Here is a 17,703-nt window from a genome sequence, read left to right as displayed (position 1 = left end):
GCCCGCCCCTGTAGATCCAAGCAGGGCTATCGTTGGAGAGGGGTGCAAATGGGGGCTCCGCTCTGGGGTCAGGAGGGCTCCAGGCCTTGGGCTAGGGGCGGAGCCTCACCGTGGGAGGGGGATGGAGGGGAGGAACGGGGCGTGAAGAGTTTGGAGGAAGAGAGGGCTGGGTGAGCCCGAGCACGCCGGGGAGACGGCTGGAGGCGCGCGAGTTGGGCAGCCCGGCGCGATCGAATGGGGGGGCGCGGGGCGGCGGCGGGGACTGCGGAGGGGCGGCGGGAGCCCGGGCGGGCGGCGTAACCGGAGGCGGAGGGGGCGGAGCCGCGCTCGCAGCTGCCACCCGGGCCGCCCGGCCCAGGCAGACGACAGCCGCCCGCCGCCGGGCACGCACCGCGCGCGGGCACTCTCCAAACAATGCTCCGAGGCGCGCAGCGGGGCCGCGGGCGGCTCGGCAACGGACGGCGAGGCTGGGGGAGCGCAGACCCGAGGTGAGCCCGCGCCGCTTTCGCCAAATTCGGCCTCTTTTTTGTCTGGCAAACGTGGCCGCAGAGAGGAGCTTTGGAGGGGCGCTGCGGCCGCGGGGACCGAATGGGAGATCCCCAGTCGGCGTGCCCCCAAGGGTGACGGGCAGCCGTTTGGGGAGGGTGGAGCGTCCGGACCGCGTGCGCCTGGGGCTGTGCCGGGGGTGGTAGCGCCGAGCCTGGGAAGACAGTGGAACCGGAGGGGGTCTTTCAATTCATTCCACAATCGTACTCTTTAAAACCGGGAAACTTTCCTTCGAGTTCCGGGAAGGAAATCCGACTGTTCTGATGGTTTTGCTGGTCTTGTTTGGACAAGAGAAAGAAGCGGTTTGGAGATTGCTTGGTACGGAGACTTCTTTTCTTGGGCAGGAGTATTGTCAAAGGAGCAGAGAGAGAGAGAGCGGCCGCCCGGGCTGCACGGCCGTGGATACCAGGGGTGATAGTTTGGGGACCCAAGGGAAGCTGCCTCTTACGCAGCATCGGGTTGGATGCCAGCCTCGGAGCCTTAAGAGGAAACGAGCTGATGCCTTTTTCCCGAGCGATGGCTGAGCATACTGTGAGCACGTTCTTAAGCTTTGCTTGTGCTGTCCGCCGGACACACACACACACACACAAACACACAATTAGAAAATAGAACCTCTACTTTCGCGTCCAGTGTAATGGGTCCGTAGGCGCTGGGCAGTTCGCAGCAGGCAGGGCCGTCTCGCCATGTGTTTATTTCTCTTAGGTAAAGCTCAACCAGCACATGGCTTTGCAGAGCCCATAGCCAAGCCCAAAGGTCTAGGGGTGACGATATTGCAACGCCTTCAGGCTAGGGCCAGGAGTCAAGTGTCGAAGGCCTTATTGATCACTGGCCTGAACCTTCATTAATAACCCCTTTCCCCTCCCCCCTTTCCTTTTTAGAAGAAAATTTGACAGGAAGCCTTGGGGGATTCTGCAGTTTATTTTGCTATCAAAGGATCCTGTGGCGCTCCAGTATCTTTATTGGTTTAGACTGTAGTAGGTGCAAAATCATATTTCTTTCCACTAACATTAGATTATACAACACTGGAAAAAGGAAAAAGAAAAAGAAAAAGTTATGTGAAATCATGACTTAACCTCTGTGTGTGTAGAGGGGGTGGGCTGCGTTGAAGTTGTCACCTTCTCCTTTCTGCCTGGGCAACCCAAGGCCAATGGAATGTGTTGAAATACAGGCAAACAGTTCTATACATATCTCCCCACCCCCGCCCCGTGTTGCATTAATTTAATTGTACTATATAAATTTTTAGATGATTTTCTTTCTAGAGCTCTGTCCTTTCAGGGTAGGGCATAAGCAACTTTTGATGCAATTATAAGGGGCTTTATGAGCTAAAATATTTAATTTTATGGATCAGGTCATTCTGATTCTTCAGATTTCTTTCTGAAATGGGGCGGGGACATATTTGACAGCTTCGGTCTTGCAAACTGTATCCACAAATCTAGTACAGAAGTTTGCACAGGCAAAGACATTTTATCATGACTTGGATCAACCAGAATGCTGAGGTATTTTTCTCATCTCACCCCGCAGCCGCCCACTGAAATGGGAGAATTTGCATAATTCTGAGGGCCGGCCTCCCTCAGAGGTAAGGAGTGTGGGCTGGGAAGGTATCATTCCCAGGCTGAGGAGAACTGACACTGGGTAGGCGAGGCTCTCCTTCCGTTCTGGGAGCACCACTTGGTTTTTCACCATCTTTTATTTAAAGCAAATGGGAGATAATTCTGGCACAGACCCCTTCTAGACAGACAGCACTGGAAAGGAGCCTTTTCTGGCTTGACATGGGGATAAATTCTGTTAAGCTGCACCGAGAAACCAGTTTACCAGGAGGCAGGAGTCTGTGATGGTGGGAAGCCCAGAGCTTCATTCTCTTCTCTTCAACGACATCCCCCTCAAAACCTTTGTGTCTGTGGACAGCTGTGTGGTGAAAGTTGTACCCACCCAAATGACAGAATTCCAGAGCTGGACATGGGATTGAAGAGAGTGCTCCTAAACCTGTGAGGGGTTCTGAAGAAAACTCTTTCCACATTAGTAATTCAGACCCTACAGAAGTCTTCAGGGCTGTAAGAGGGAGACCTTAGAAAGTGGGGTGTCTGGCACCACTCTGACACGTTGGTGGTTTGAGTAGCCTCTCGAAGAGGAAATGAGATGCTGCCACCCTAAACTGCCTCTTGTGAATCTGTGGTGGCCCCTGAGGAAGTGTTTGGCCTTATGAGGAGCCGGCAGGAAATTGAGGAGGCCACTCAGAGCTGGTTTCCAAGCTGTCTTCCTCCATTCCTCTGAGGGGGATTGGGAGCCTTTGCCTGTAGTAGAGGCGGGTGTGAATGTTTTTTTTTTTGGGGGGGGGGGGGTAGGGAGATCTAGGCAGCCTTCACCCATCAGTTCTATAGGACAGACCTTCTGTCTGCCCTGGGGGGCAGGAGTGTAAAGACTTGCATTATTGAAGAGCAAAATATTTCCCCCACTTTCCCCCTCCACCAAAACTATCTCTGCGGCCTGAGATTGTTGGGAGGAAAAGAAAACGTGCTGTTTGTCCTTGCTTCTTGAAGCCTAGTTTTCTCTTTCGAGGGAACTTGATGCGGGATGAACCTGCTACTTGGGCTTATTTGGGGGTGAATGAGAAGAACTTAACTAACAATCATCTTAAAGAGGAATCTCACAGACCCTAACAACAATTGCTGAAACACAAATAGTTGTCTTTTATTTCATAGTGTTCATTTAGCATAAAGACGCAGTGGGCTTCATTGTTGACTTTGGAAAGAAAAGAAGCAAATTTAGCTTCAGCCCTTGTTGACTAAGCGCCGCTGTCTGTGAGTGTAGGAGACAAGAGAGAGAGAGATCCCTTCCCACAAAGATTCTGGAATGATCTTTGGGGCTCCTGGCTCATCCCACCCGGTTAGTCCTGTTGATAGTTTAGAGAACATCAGCCTCAAGCAAATTCTCACGGGAAGAAAGTGGTTTACCTGAGATGATTTTCCTGGGAACGCTCTCTTTATGGGAAGTCAGTTCATTTAAATAGGGAAAGAACACTAGGCAGCAAACAAAATGGCAAGTGGCTCTGTTTCGTGGGTGATGGAGTGAGGTAAGGGGCTGCCCTCATAGGTGGCTTCACTTTCCAGAGCCAGCAAACTGTGTCTGTTTTTAATTTTATGTCTTTGCCATTCTTTCCCCACCTGTAAAATGGGTATAACAACTGCATGACAGAGGGGTGTTATTCAGAATAATTGATTAATATCTACAACCCTTTGAGCTCCTCAATGGTGAATTTATAAGGTATTCTGGTACAAACTGTCTGCTTTCAGTTTTACCCTCAGAGGCAATTAACTTACAGCAAGCAAACTGTCATATTTCCAGAGTTAGGAAAAATAACTATTTGATAATTTCTTCCCTCTCTAATATTCTATCCCGCCACCCTTAGATCACACAGGACCGTAGTGATCATTCATTTCCTTTCCTCTCCGCCTCCACCCTGCTCCAATCCTGGACTGCAGCAGGAGCTTTGCTGCCCTCACCCAGCAAAGGGTTGCATAACTTACAGTAAGCAAGGGAGGGGGTACAAATTCTCAAGATGCCAGACCTCCAGCTATATTTCCTCTGGGTGGGGGTGGGGAGTGCAGGCCAGCACCACATTGTCTTCCTTTCTCAACCCATTCCAATCTCTGTCTGCTCATCAGTATAGATTACAATGCTGATTTCAGGGCCAAGCCTGTCTCCCCTCTCCCATAGTTCTGGGTTGAACTTTGGGTCATCTTCTGGAAGCCACCATTTGTAGCTGCTGTCCCACTTTAGTTCTTGTTTCTCTGGGAGCAGTGTCCCAGGCTCTGTATGCCCCACAGCAGGGAATGCATTCTTCTCATCGCAAACCCTGTGCAATTTCATCCCAAGAAATCAACATGCACTCAGAGTTTTAGGGGACTGAGTGTCCCCTACTTCCCCTACGCTCTCTCCTTTCAGCTGTTTGGTATTTACAACTTCTGATAAGGCTGTGCCATTAGATGGTGACTAACGGCCTTGTGAAGAATGGGTGAGGGCATTCTAATCAATAGAATAATAATCTTTACCTTTTTCCCCCTTCCCCTTTTCTCATTCCTCCCCCATACTCTTCTATCAAATAATCACACTCTGATAATGGTGAGGGAGATTTCTAATCCCGCCGGCGTTCTGCCTTTCCAGGAAGCCACCCTGTGACCAGCCTCCACCAAGATCACACCCGAGAGCCGGACACAAGATGACCCAGCGCACGGTCGGCTCCAGATGCACCAGACCATCTGCCTGAACCCCGAGAGCCCCAAAATGTCCGCGTGCAGTGAGTTTGTGGAGCACATCTGGAAGCCTGGGTCCTGCAAAAACTGCTTCTGCCTGCGGAGCGACCACCAGCTGGCACCTGGCCGTCCCCAGCCGCGAGCAGGCAGCCTGCCCCCGCCACCTCGCCTGCCCCCCAGGCCTGAGAACTGCCGCCTGGAAGATGACGGTGTGAATAGCTCGCCCTACTCAAAGCCCACGATCGCAGTGAAGCCTACCATGATGAGCTCCGAGGCCCCGGATATGTGGACAGCGGCCAGCCTGAGTGCTGATGTCCCACAGGTGAGACTGACTAATCCCGGTGGTATTTTTACAGGGGCTGCCCCTGTTATAACACTTGCTGGGTGGCTGGCAGCCAGGGAGGGCTGTTGGAGCACGTCTCCTCGGGGACGGCTTCCCATCAGTGCGCCCCAAGATTGCTCTTTCCTGACTGCCGAGTATTTGCATGCCCTAACCATCTGCCCCTTTAGGCACTATACCAGTCCTTCAAAATTGCATCCTGTTACTGGGAGACAGTATGAGGGCAGATAAAAATGTTTAAAAGTTTTAAACGTTTAAAAAACAGACAAACAAACAAAAAACTGCAGCCTCTAGCTGCAGCCTCTAGCCACATTTAGGAATCTGTATATCCAGGACATATTCCAAGAACTGCTTGCTACCCGTTTGACCTCTTTGCCTGTTCCTGGTTCTTCTGCACCACTGGGTGAGTGGATCGGAAAGGGTGTGAACGGATGTGAAGTCAAAGGTCGATTTTAAACCAGGGGAGGGCTGTCTGAGGAGAGGCATTTGCTGTGGTGGAGATGAGCTCGATGCCTCCTTCAGGGCTGCTCCACTTTGCCTCAGCTGACCACACCCCTTCACCAGGCCCTTCCGGCTACCTCCAGCCTTCCCAGACTTGTAAGTTCCTCGTCATCTTGGACATGAGCCAGGTCCAGGCCCTCCCTTGAGGAAGGGGGTGGGGACTGGGACGTCACTGATGGTAATGGCCAGTTCACATCTCTATCTCAGAGCTCAACGAGTCTAACCACTTAGGCGGGCTCAGCTTGGGCTGAGATCACCACCGGTTACCTGGGAGAAAGAGCAGCTCTTTGGCATGGCTTTAAGCAAAGCCCAGACAGAAGCGAGGAAGCTTTGGCCTCCTCAGGAACCGTCCATTTCCTCCCCCCTGCCTCCCGTCCCACCACCCAAGGTGAGGCGCTTTAAAATTTCTTCTGACTTTGGTTTCTTTGGGTTACCACAAAACTAACAAACGAAAAGCAAAATTAAATAAAACCCAAAACCCTATTTCCAAAGTCTGTAGGAGAACTTGCCTCACCAGGCAGTTGTGAAGGAGAAGGCAAAAATGTTCTTTTTTAGAGGTTCCCCCCACCATCCCCTCTACCTCACAGACCTAAGCCATGAGAATTACCAACTCTGGCTGTGAAGTGAGGTGCAGCTCAGGCTCTGGGAAGATGATGACCCAGTGGAGGGGCCCTGCAATGATGATGAGGCTTGTGGGGGGAGATCAGAAGCTCAGCGTGCTTTAGAGCTGGCGCTGAGAGGGCAGTTGCTGTACCCTTCCCTGCCATTGAGGAGACTGTGTACAGTGTCCTGGCATTTCTCTTTTTCTGTCCCTCTTTTTTCTAATGTAAGTCTTTTTTTAAAAAAATTCAGTTATATTGAGATATATTCACATGCCATACAGTCATCCATGGTGTACAATCAACTGTTCACAGTACCATAATATAGTGTGCATTCATCACCCCATTCTATTTTTGAACATTTCCCTTACACCAGAAGAATAAGAATAAGAATAAAAAATAAAAGTAAAAAAGAACACCCAAATCATCCCCTCCACCTCACCCTATTTTTCATTTAGTTTTTGTTCCCATTTTTCTACTCATCCATCCATACACTGGATAAAGGGAGTGTGATCCACAAGGTTTTCACAATCACACTGTTAACCCTCGTAAGCTACATTATTATACAATCATCTTCAAGAGTCAAGACTACTGGGTTGGAGTTTGGTAGTTTCAGGTATTTACTTCTAGCTATTCCAATACATTAAATCCTAAAGAGGGTTATCTATATAGTGTGTAAGAATGTCCATCAGAGTGATCTCTCGACTCCGTTTGAAAGCTCTCAGCCACTGAAACTTTATTTCGTTTCATCTTGCATCCCCCTTTTGGTTAAGAAGATGTTCTCAATCCTACAAGTGGGGTCCAGACTCATCCCCAGGAGTCATTTTCTGTGTTGCCAGGGAGATTTACACCCCTGGGAGTCGGGCCCCACATAGGGGAGAGGGCAGTGAGTTCACCTGCTTAGTTGGCTTAGCTGGAGAGAGAGGGCCACATCTGAGCAACAAAGAGGTACTCAGAGGTACTCTTAGGCACAGTTACGTGCAGGTTTAGCCTCTCCTTTGCAGTAAGGAGCTTCATAAGGGCAAGTACCGTGATAGAGGGCTCAGCATACCAAACCGTCAGTTCTCAATGTGAGATAATGTAACTCTTTTAACCTTGGTTCCATTCAGGTGGTCTGGAGGCCAGCGCCCAGCAAACTCCCGCTCCAGAAGCAGGAAGACGCCCCTAGAGCTTACCTCAGCAGCTTCCGCGGGGCACAGAAGCCCAGAGGGCCCTTGGCCTCGGCAGACAGCAGCCCTCGCTGCCCTCCCGCTTACACCACAGTCAGCCTACACAGCCCAGAGATCCGGGGTGAAAGGAACCTCGCCTTTCTCCCAGTGAGTGTCCCAGATGAGAAGGGTGGCCGAGAGGATAAAACCACATTTTCCTACCAAGAGTCGCCGTCTGCTCAGGAAAGCTTCCGCCAGAAACTGGCTGCCTTTGCAGGGATGGCTTCTGGCTGTAGCAAGGGTTCGGGCCCCCAGCTCCCAAGGGAGTCCCTGCCCTCGGAAGAGGACAGTGACCAGAGGTGCTCACCCTCAGGGGACAGCGAGGGGGGAGAATACTGCTCCATCCTGGACTGTTGCCCCAGGAGCCCAGTTGCCAAGGACACATCCCAGGCTGAGGGCTCGAGGCCCAGACCCGGCGGAGGGGCCCGTTCGCCGATGCCCTGGGAGCGGGGCACGCGGCCTCTGCCGCCTGCGGAGGAGAAGCGGGTCTTGAGCTTCCCAAGGGAGTGCTGTAACCAGGACCTGACGGAGAATGCGTCATCCCGCCCGGGGCCCAAGAAGCCAGCCCTTATGGAGGCAGCCAGCTCTTCCGACGGCCTGTCCTGTGGGAGCGGCAGCAGCGGTGCCAGCAGCCCCTTTGCCCCAGCTCTCGAGAGTGATTACTGCTCCCTCATCAAGGACCCCAAGCCCGAGAAGCAGGTGGAATCTGCCTGCCACATGGGGATCTCCAGCAGATGCCCGGGGCTGACCGGGGAGCTCCAGCCCCCAGCCCACCCCAGGGAGGCTGTGCAGCCTGAACCCATCTATGCAGAGAGCACCAAGAGGAAGAAGACTGTCCCCGAGCTTTCCAGACCCCAGGCCAAGGCAGAGCAGGCAGCCGTTGCCCGGGGCCAGGGCCAGGGCAGGACAGATAACAACACCGGGGCTCATAAAACAGTACCCGGTTGGGGCCAGGGCAGGGAGGGCCCGGAGAGGGCTGCCCAGGTGGCGGCCACCATCACGGTCATGGCGGCCCACCCGGAAGAGGACCACCGGACTATCTACCTGAGCAGCCCCGACTCTGCCGTGGGGGTGCAGTGGCCCCGGGGGCCCGTGAGCCAGGACTGCGAGGCTGGCGAGGAGGCGACACCAGCCGGACAAGGGCTGAGCCCCGGGGACAGCCGACCTCAGGACGCGAGCGAGAACCTGCCCACTGGGAGGCCCGCCATCCCCCCCAAGCTGTCCAGGAGCAGCCCCGGGGGGTCCCCGGTGTCGCCCTCCGCCTCCCCGCTGGCCGACCCCAGCGAGGGGAGCTCCAGCGGCGCCCCTGGGCCCCAGCCTGCGCCCAGAGGCCCCGCCGACCCTGCTCCCTGCTGCCGCACCAATGGCCTGGCCACCAGCGACCCCGGCAGGGACTCGCCTCCCGCCCTGGCTGCCACCCCCACCGCGGACCAGAGGCGGCCCCGGTACCAGACGGGCGCCTGGAGTCGGCAGTGCCGGATCGAGGAGGAGGAGGAGGTGGAACAGGAGCTGTTGAGTCGAAGCTGGGGACGAGAAATGGAAAACGGCCTCCCGGACTCCTCCAGCTCCTCCACTTGGCACCGGCTCCGCCCCGCAGCAGCCTCCTGCGGGCAGAACGGCAAAGCCGGGGCGGGTATGAGCAAATCTGCCTCCTTTGCATTTGAGTTCCCCAAGGACAGAAGTGGGATTGAGGCGTTTTCACCCCCACCTCCACCTCCAAAGTCCAGGTGAGTGTGATTGGCGGGTCCCAGCTCCCCAGGATGCTGAAGGAAAAGTGGGTCTGGCTGGCAAAGGGCTCCTCCCCACCCCCAGTCAAAGAAATCTCCCTCAGCTTCCTCTACCCAGAACCCATCTAGCACCCCAAGCACCCGTGTCTGCCCAAAGACCCTTGATCCTTCATTTAAATTCCCAGAGTGCAGTGCAGCTGTCAGAGAGCAGGTGGAATCACTCATGTTTGTGCCCAGCAAACAAACCTGCAAGCTGGGGCCTGGTTGGGACTGGCTGTTTGGCATGAATCTTTCAAAGAAGCACGGCCAAGCTGTCCCTCTTTTTTGGTGCCCATACTTTCATAATCTGGTACTCTTTTCCCCTTCTCTCTCAAGTGTCTTAAGCAGACTTTCTCAAGGAAACCCTGAAGTTTTCCCACTTATTTAAACAAGAAACAGAGGGCCAAAGGAAAGTTTGCTACAGGAGTTTTGGAAATAGGGAGGTGGCGAGGCATACTGACAATGCCACACATGTGCTCTAGTGACAGTTACCATGGTAGGGATTAGGCCTCAGGGCCAAAGCAGAATAGCAGAGGCTCTGCATGTGGATAGTAACCCTCAAATGTGGTTTTTCAAAGAAAAAAAAAAGTACTTTCATTTTAGCATTCTGAAACTCGTAGCTTTCTCCACTGCTTCACTGCTATCTCCTGCCAGCTTAAGGTACCTTGAAAAGGCTCAGGAAAAATAAATGCCTTTTTTTAAGCTATCAAGTTGTGTATGGAATTTCAATTCTCAGGGGAAAAAAAAAAAAATCCCTTGATTAGAGCAAAACTGATTCCTATCAGGAAAAGGAGCAACCTGCTGTTTTCTAAAAAAATAACAGCATTTCTGGACTGACCTTCTCTAGTCATGTCATTTCCAGTGGCTCGGTTTCAGCTTGATGTGTCCCCCAGGTGGATGTCACAAGCAAGAGAATTGACCACAGAGAGAAGCAGCTGTGACACTTGGCTTTGAACATCCAGTTGTCTCAGGTTGTGTCGTGCTCTGACATGGGTTTGTTTGTTTTCATGACCAGCCTACTTTGATCTGATTTTGCCCTGACTTCCTTGCGTAATTCACATTCACCAGATTCTCAGGTGATCACAGACTATTTTGTCTGCGGATTTAACTCCCTGCGTGAGTGACACCTCAGCAACTGAGAAGAGCTCTGATTTGTATGGCACTTACCAAGGGCCAGGTCTCTATCTGCAAACAACCCTAGTAGGTAGGAATTACCATCAAATTTTACAGATGAACAAACAGAGATAGAGAGAGGAAGTCACCTGCCTAAGGCTTCAGAATCTGTGCTCTTAAATTAACCGATGGGAAAAGGATGTGAGCAGGGTGTGAGACTAAAACACTGCCTTTGTCCTTCATTCTTGGGTAGGTTAGTGAGAAGCACCAGCTTTGGCATCAGGAAACCAAGTTCATGTTCCGTCACTCACTTAACAGGCTGAGTGGTCTTGAGCAAGCCACTTGCTGACTCTTCTGTAAGATGGGATCATAACACTTTTATAACACCCTGTCATTGAAAGGGTCAACTGAGATGAACAGCAGAATCCAGTGCAGAGGTTAGTTCTTAAGTAGGTACAAACTACCCTGAGCTACTGACTAGGGCTGGATAACAACTGGTCTGGCCGAATCCCAGGAACACTGTCTGAGCCTTGGAGAAGTAAGGAAAACTTTCTTGTTTTAAGAGTCACAGGGCTTGGACAAATCCCAGTAACCAGGTAGGGTTTTTTTCCCCAGGATTCCCATTCACCATCCCACCAACAACACCTTGCACTGGTGTGGAACGTTTGTTACAATTGATGAGAGCACATTTTTATGATTGTACTGTTAATTAAAGTCCATGGTTTAACTTAGGGTTCACTGTGTAGTGTAGTTCCATGGATTTTTAAAAAATTTTTATTCTGTTACCATGCATGCCATCTAACATTTCCCCTTTTAATCATATTGAGTTATGTAGTTCAGTGCTATTAATTGCATGCACAATCTTGTGATGCCATCACTGCTATCCATTGCCAAAACATTTCCATCACTCCAAATAGGAACCCAGTACATTTTAAGCCTCAACTTCCCATTCCCCATCTCCTGGTAAACCATATTCTAGATTCTGACTCTATGAATTTGTTTATTCTAATTATTTCAAATCAGGGAGATCATATAATATTTGTCCTTTTGTATCTGGCTTCTTTCATGCAACATGATATCTTCACGGTTCTTCCATGCTGTCACATGTATCAGGACATCATTCCTTTTTACAGCTGAATAATATTCCATCACATACACACACACACACACCACATTTTATTATTTATCCATTCGTTGGTTGATGGGCACTTGGGTTGCTTCCGTCTTTTGGCAATTGTGAATTATGTCGCTATGAGCATCAGTGTGCAAATACCTGTTCAAGTCCTTGCTTTCAATTCTTTTTTGGTATATTCCTAGTAGTGGGATTGCCAGGTCATATGGTAATTCTATACTTAGCTTCCTGAGGAACTGCCAAACTGTCCTCCACAGCAGCTACACCATTTTACATTGCCACAAGCAGTGAATAAGTGTTCCAGTATCTCCACATCCGCTCCAATACTTACTGTTTTCGTTTTTTTTAAGTAGCCATTCTAATGGGTGAAATGGTATCTCATTGTGGCTTTGAACCAGGTAGGGTTTTAATTAGCATCTCAGTTGAAATCAGGGTTTTTTTTTTTTTTGGCCCAGTTTGTTATGATAAAACCATTGGAATGTATACAGCTAAAATCAGGTGGAAATCTCAGAGTTTCTGGGTTCTGGCTCTAAAAAAAACAAAAACAAACAAACAAACGAAAAAAGACAAGAAAGTTCTGATTTCCAAGACCTTGGGGTGAAGAACCTAGGAAACAAAATTATCCACCTTAGGGGAACACAGTAAAAGGAGCATATCTAGTACTGTTTAAAAAAATAAATCAAATTAGTATCTCTTTTCATTTTGGAAAGTTTTTCAACCATTACTGACATTATCTCTTGAATTGTCACATAAGATAAGAGGTCAGATGTGAGATCATAAGCTGAATTAATTCTAGAACTTACTGAATTCCTCTCTTGAAGAATGTAGTACCAGGAGTCCAATCTTCAAACCTAGCAGGTCAGGGTGTTGGCAAATCAGAATGTTAATGAGAATGCAGCCCATAGCTGATCCAGATGGCAGAGTTGGTGTCATTTTTCCAAGATGGAAACATTTTGGAAGGGTTTCTGGGGACATGCAAGCTTAACGTGTGGGCTCATTTGTTAAATGGGTCCTGTTTCTGATCAGCCTCATCTGTGAGCAAAGAGAATCACTCTCATTACGTTTATGTGCACTCACTACTCTAGAGAGAGGGGTTGCTTAATTCAGGGTGGTGTTATTTTCCACTTACACATGGTGCAGAGAGAGACAGGTTCAGCCGCTTTTGTGGACCACTGTGGAAGAATGGAGAACAATTTTTTGGGTTGTCAGTTGCCCTGTTTTACAAAACTGACTCTGACCTGGAGGGAAAAAGAAATCGATGTTCAGAATGACCTCACTTTCCTGTGGTCCTGTTTTGAATGTTTGGCGGTCGCTTATCTGGCTGTTTGAGATACTGTCTTCTGTAATCTCCCATGCGTTTTTCGGAGGAACCTCTTACCATATAGAACAAAGGCTCTCACTGCTGGTTAAATGTGCTGAACAGCCCTTTGGAGGTACTGAGGTGTGTGTCCTGTCCTCTTGGGCAGGTAAGGTAGAGTCTGGGTCCCTCCCTACCACCTGCTGCTAGGCAACCTCCTACACCCACCCACCAATGCTCACCTACTCAGAATGCTGGGTCCCACCAAGACCCTGGGTGGGAGAGTCTGCCCTAACTTAGAGCACAGTTATAAGGTGAGGATCGACAAGTGCTGCTGCTCAGAAAACTAAAAATTGCTGGAAAGAACTGTGGACTTCTTGGTTTAAATGTTATGTTCGAGACTTAGGCAGTTTAAGGAGAGCAGCAATGCCTGGGGAAATAATTAAGATGCAAAAGAAATTTATTTCTGCCTTTTATTTCTTTGCCAATGCAAACCTGATTTTAAATGACTTATGGTTTTTGAGTGACAAGGTCAGTTGAGGGAAAATCGTTTGGTTAGAGGAGACGAGTGTTTCACAAAAAACTCTAAATCAGAATGATAGGCATCAATTCAGATGTGGAATTAGAGGGCAGCAGGGGAATAAGAAATGAGACAGACATATATGGTTTCAGTTTCCAAATGGTCTGGCCCGCAAGAGAGACTAATCAAAAGAAAGAAAAGTTTCCCCAGGAAAGTAAAAGGTGTTGCTGTTTTTAAATTCATCATTCATATTAATTGTATTACCCACTACTTTAGTTCTCCCCTTTCTCTGTGGGGACTATGAGGAGCTAAGCCTGAGTCTGCCCTTGAACTTTTGTTCACTCTTAATTCTGCTCCCTTCCTCCCTTCCACTTTGCTTCTCAGGAGGTGAGGGAATTACTATGTCATAGATGGAGCTCATTTCTGTCCACAGAAGGGCACTTTGCTAACCAGAGGAACGGAGTCTCCTTTATTGTGTTGTCTCTTGTAACCTGGTTTTTCAGTCTGCTCCCCGAGGATGGGACTAGAAGGAGTGAGATGAGTATTTGTCTCCAGCTTCCATATCCAATCTAATTAAGTCTCCAAATGCTTTATTCTTGAGGCACTTTCTACTGTAGCGGATTACAATGGGATGGCCGACAATTTACTAGGAAAACCCCGTAGTCTTAATGTATAATGGGTTTTTCTGGATGACAGTTTGAAAATCACAGTTAGTGTTAGGAAGGACTGGATGTGCTTAGAGACTCTTCTCTGACAGTTTTTGGCTTTTTGGACACTTAAGTAAGTAGGCTGGAAGTCAGAGTGGTCCAGGGGAGAATGAATACAGAGCAAACTTGAGTGGGAGACTTTGCACATACACACATGACCTGACAAACAGATCTAAGCACCGTCTACCAACAATGCAGGTTGATAACTCTTTCCTATGCCAGGGGCAAATTATTAGTTGGCCTCTTCCCATGAGTTTGTGGATAGAACCTGGAAGCACTGGACATCTAATGATGCAGTAAGTGGAGAGTATTGAAATTCATTCCTACCTTCCTTTTCTGTAATAATAATAATAATAATAATAATAAAACCAATCATTGAGTTGAAAAGCAGTATATAAAAAATATTTAAAGCCTTCTCCCTTTTTGAGATTATGTCTTTGGTTAAGGCTAGAGGAAATCTAGCAATTCATTCTTTAATTTATCAGATGTCTAATAATTGCCTACTTCATACCAGACTCTGTGCAAGGTGCTAAAAAGCCAGTTTCTGGGGTTCTGCCCCTTAAAGATCCTGAGAGTTGAGTTGTTATGAATTAAATTGGCAGACGTATGATTGGACCATCCAAGGCTCACCCCTAATTTGATTCCCTTTGATGAGACTGGTTGTCATAGGATCTAGATTCTAAAAGTAATGCAAAGGGATGCTCAGCTAAGTGTCTAGGAGTGGTTATTATAGTCCTCTACTTTAATGGTCTTTTGACCTGATCCAAGATAAGTGCTTAGTACTGATTTATAAATAACCATTTTTAAGAAATCAGCCAGATGCTCCTTAAAGGTAGGGAATGCTTAGGCAACTGTTACGCCATAACATCTGGTTTGGTCTCTGGCACACAGTAGCTGCTCAAGAAATGTTAGATAGATGGACAGTTACAGGCAGGAACCATGCCCTGTTTATTTCAGTTTTCCCAAAAGCACTTAACTCCAAGCTTTGCACAAAACAGGTACTCAAGAAAGGTTGAAGAAAGGAACAAGTGGCTTTGAATACTCATATCCAGGTATCTCTCCAAAACACAGTTGCCTTGAAATCTGTTCGCATCTCTTTTTTTGGCTATTAACACAGTGTGTCTTGCATTGCATTAAATTGGTTCCATGTTTGCAGCTCTTCAAGAAATTGCCAGTTCCTGGGGGTGCAAATTCCAAAGCTCCCTTTACACAGAGCTTGGTACATGGTAGATATTCAATAAAGGATTATTGAATTTTTTTTTTAAAGGCCAGAATGACTATAGATTAAACAGTTCTTGTCCTGATATTTCACTGTGTCCCACATTGTAATTCTGTGGCTATCCTTTGCTCTATAGAACATTGTCACCTTGAGTTAGAGGAGCTGAGGTTAATAATTATTACTACTTCAAGGTGGGCAAACACCATGTGGGCACAATGCATCCTTTCATTATTATACATTTTACTTTTGCAACAGGACTTTCTTACTCTGCCTTGTTTTTTTTTTCTTTTAAAGCTGAGCAGGTGTGTAGACCAGCCCTCTCTTGCCACAAAAATGTTCCTTTTCAGGTAATAATCATCTAAGGACCTTTTTTTTCCTTCTATCAGTGAGTTACAAGGAATTCTAGGGTGTGGATTGATTAGCTTCTCTGAGAATAGATTTTTCATGCTTTCTGGGATGGGTTGGAAAACACAAGCAAGGGCTATGTGATCAAGCCCCCTCTCTGTCTATCTAGTGATCAGAGGCCAGCCTTTTTTGGGGGTGTGGAACTCACCAATTGGTGCGAATCTTTCTCTATTTGTGGTGAAAGGAATGTTGTTGTTTTGCGATTAATATCCTCGTTAAAGGACTTGCATTTCCTTCTGTCAGGGTTGAGGGACCAACGACAATGAGCTCTCCGCCTTCCTTTTGCAGCAGATAAATTCAATATTTAAAGAGCATCATCCTCATCCTCTCTGCTTAAGTTGCTCTTTATTTCTTTTTATTGAATTCTGGGCAGATCTCTAAAAATGTTGGGCATTAAGGATGTTGATGGTATTGTCATATAACTCTATAAATTCACCATGCTTTTCTAACAGACAGACTTCTGTAAACAACTGTTCTTTGTTGAGGGGGTTAGGGGAACTTCCAGACTGAACACTACTTAAAAAAATCCTACCTATATTACTCCAGTATTTTGCTTTCCTCTTAATTTTAGTGGCTACCACCATCAAATGATCCTCAAGACTTTTGTTTTTTCAGCTGTTTCACACCTAATTATGCCTGTGCTATAAACACTCTTCTAAACTATAAAAATGTAGGCAAACGATTGACAGAGTTGTAGAATGGCTTCTGCTCTTCAAAGTCTCCGTATGGCAGTCAAAATTAATGAAAATACAGATAACGGACAAATACAAGAGTGGATGAGATCACTGACATATTAGTAAATAATCAAAAGACTTGGTGCCCTTGAAGATCAGGAAGAAAGTGAGTGAAAGGCTTTGGAATTTCAGAATCAGTCATAGTAGGGGCATCATTGGAAATAATTCTTATTAATATGTTCAGTTAAAAAGGTAAGTGGGATTTGGGGACCACATATCCTGGAACTTGAGGTTCCAGAATGTCTTCCATGCTAATTCCAATCAATTGGAGTAGCAGTCTGGAGCTCCATGTGGAAAAGTATGAGGCCCCATGCCTGGTATACAGGAAAGCTTGCCACAATTGATTCTTACTGTCTGCAGCTCATACCAGTGTGGCAAATGCAGACACACATGCTGGCTGCTTGCCAGTCCTACCTTAGAATCTAAAAATTATCATCTGTAATGCAAAATCTTTGGGGGTCAATAACCTTTGTCCAACTAATTTAAGAATTTATGATTTCCATTCCTGCTGGGGATGTTTGGTCTGTCCAGCTTAGATGGCCCAACACAAAGTATTTGGCAAAAGATATTCATCTTTTTTGATGATGGTCTCAAATTTCAGACCATGATTTCAAGTTTTGTTTTCTCTTAGTGAGTGATTATGAATGCTCCATGAAGCTTAACTTTTTTGGAACTCTATTTGGGTATATAATATTTCCCATTACCATTAGGTCTATGATCTGTTACTTAAAGTATTATTTTCCTTTATAAACCTTAAATTTAGTTTTCCAATCCTTAAATCTTGTTAAGTAATATGTGTTCACTCAGCCATATCCTTCTTGGTCTGTAGAACTGACTTTCTATCCCAGGACTGGGGTGGTGGGGTGGTGAGTGCAGGAGGCATGTCAGAATCTTTTGGAGGGATGGTTTGAAAATGGAAAGTAAGTCTTAGGATATAAATTTATATTGGAGAAATGAAAACAAAACTATTGTTTTCTGAATTTTCTTGACTGGTGGTAAGAAGATAAACCATTTTTTTAATAGAGACGCTCAGCTAGAAGACAGGGCGTGTCCTCCTAGTTGAAAACAGAAGAAAACCCGGTCAGGGATATTTGCAATCTGTCATATTTACTTGGCAACCTTCCTCCAAACCTCTCAAAATGCCTTCTCTATATTCTTGCCCTCTCTAGAACATGAAACAGAGAAATTGTCTGTAGAGAGAATCCTAAAGCAGTCCTTTGATACTGTTTCTCGTCCCACTCTCAGCGTTTGTCCGTGCTTCCTATAAAAGCAGAAACCTCAGCAGGATAATGAGTGCCTTGTACGTGTACTAGACATGACTTAGAGTTCAGAGCCGGAGACTCCCTTGGTCTTGACATCCGTTGAA

General features: G+C 47.5%; 1 protein-coding gene across 1 annotated transcript in view; it reads left to right on the top strand.

Moving 5' to 3' along the window:
• Positions 1 to 275: 275 nt before the first annotated feature.
• PRAG1 (PEAK1 related, kinase-activating pseudokinase 1) overlaps positions 276 to 17,703 on the top strand; it is a 57,507-nt gene continuing 40,079 nt past the window's right edge. The window contains exons 1-3 of the mRNA XM_037831275.1: positions 276 to 488; positions 4,708 to 5,118; positions 7,346 to 9,171. Of these exons, the coding sequence (XP_037687203.1) occupies positions 4,789 to 5,118; positions 7,346 to 9,171 (2,156 nt within the window). The 5' untranslated portion in view covers positions 276 to 488; positions 4,708 to 4,788. The remainder of the gene's footprint in view (positions 489 to 4,707; positions 5,119 to 7,345; positions 9,172 to 17,703) is intronic.

This window comes from Choloepus didactylus, chromosome 3 (assembly GCF_015220235.1).
Source record: "Choloepus didactylus isolate mChoDid1 chromosome 3, mChoDid1.pri, whole genome shotgun sequence".
NCBI classification, from domain to species: Eukaryota; Metazoa; Chordata; class Mammalia; order Pilosa; family Megalonychidae; genus Choloepus; species Choloepus didactylus.
The sequence above is the reverse complement of the archived record's forward strand: the minus strand, read 5'-3'. Positions and strand labels throughout refer to the sequence as shown.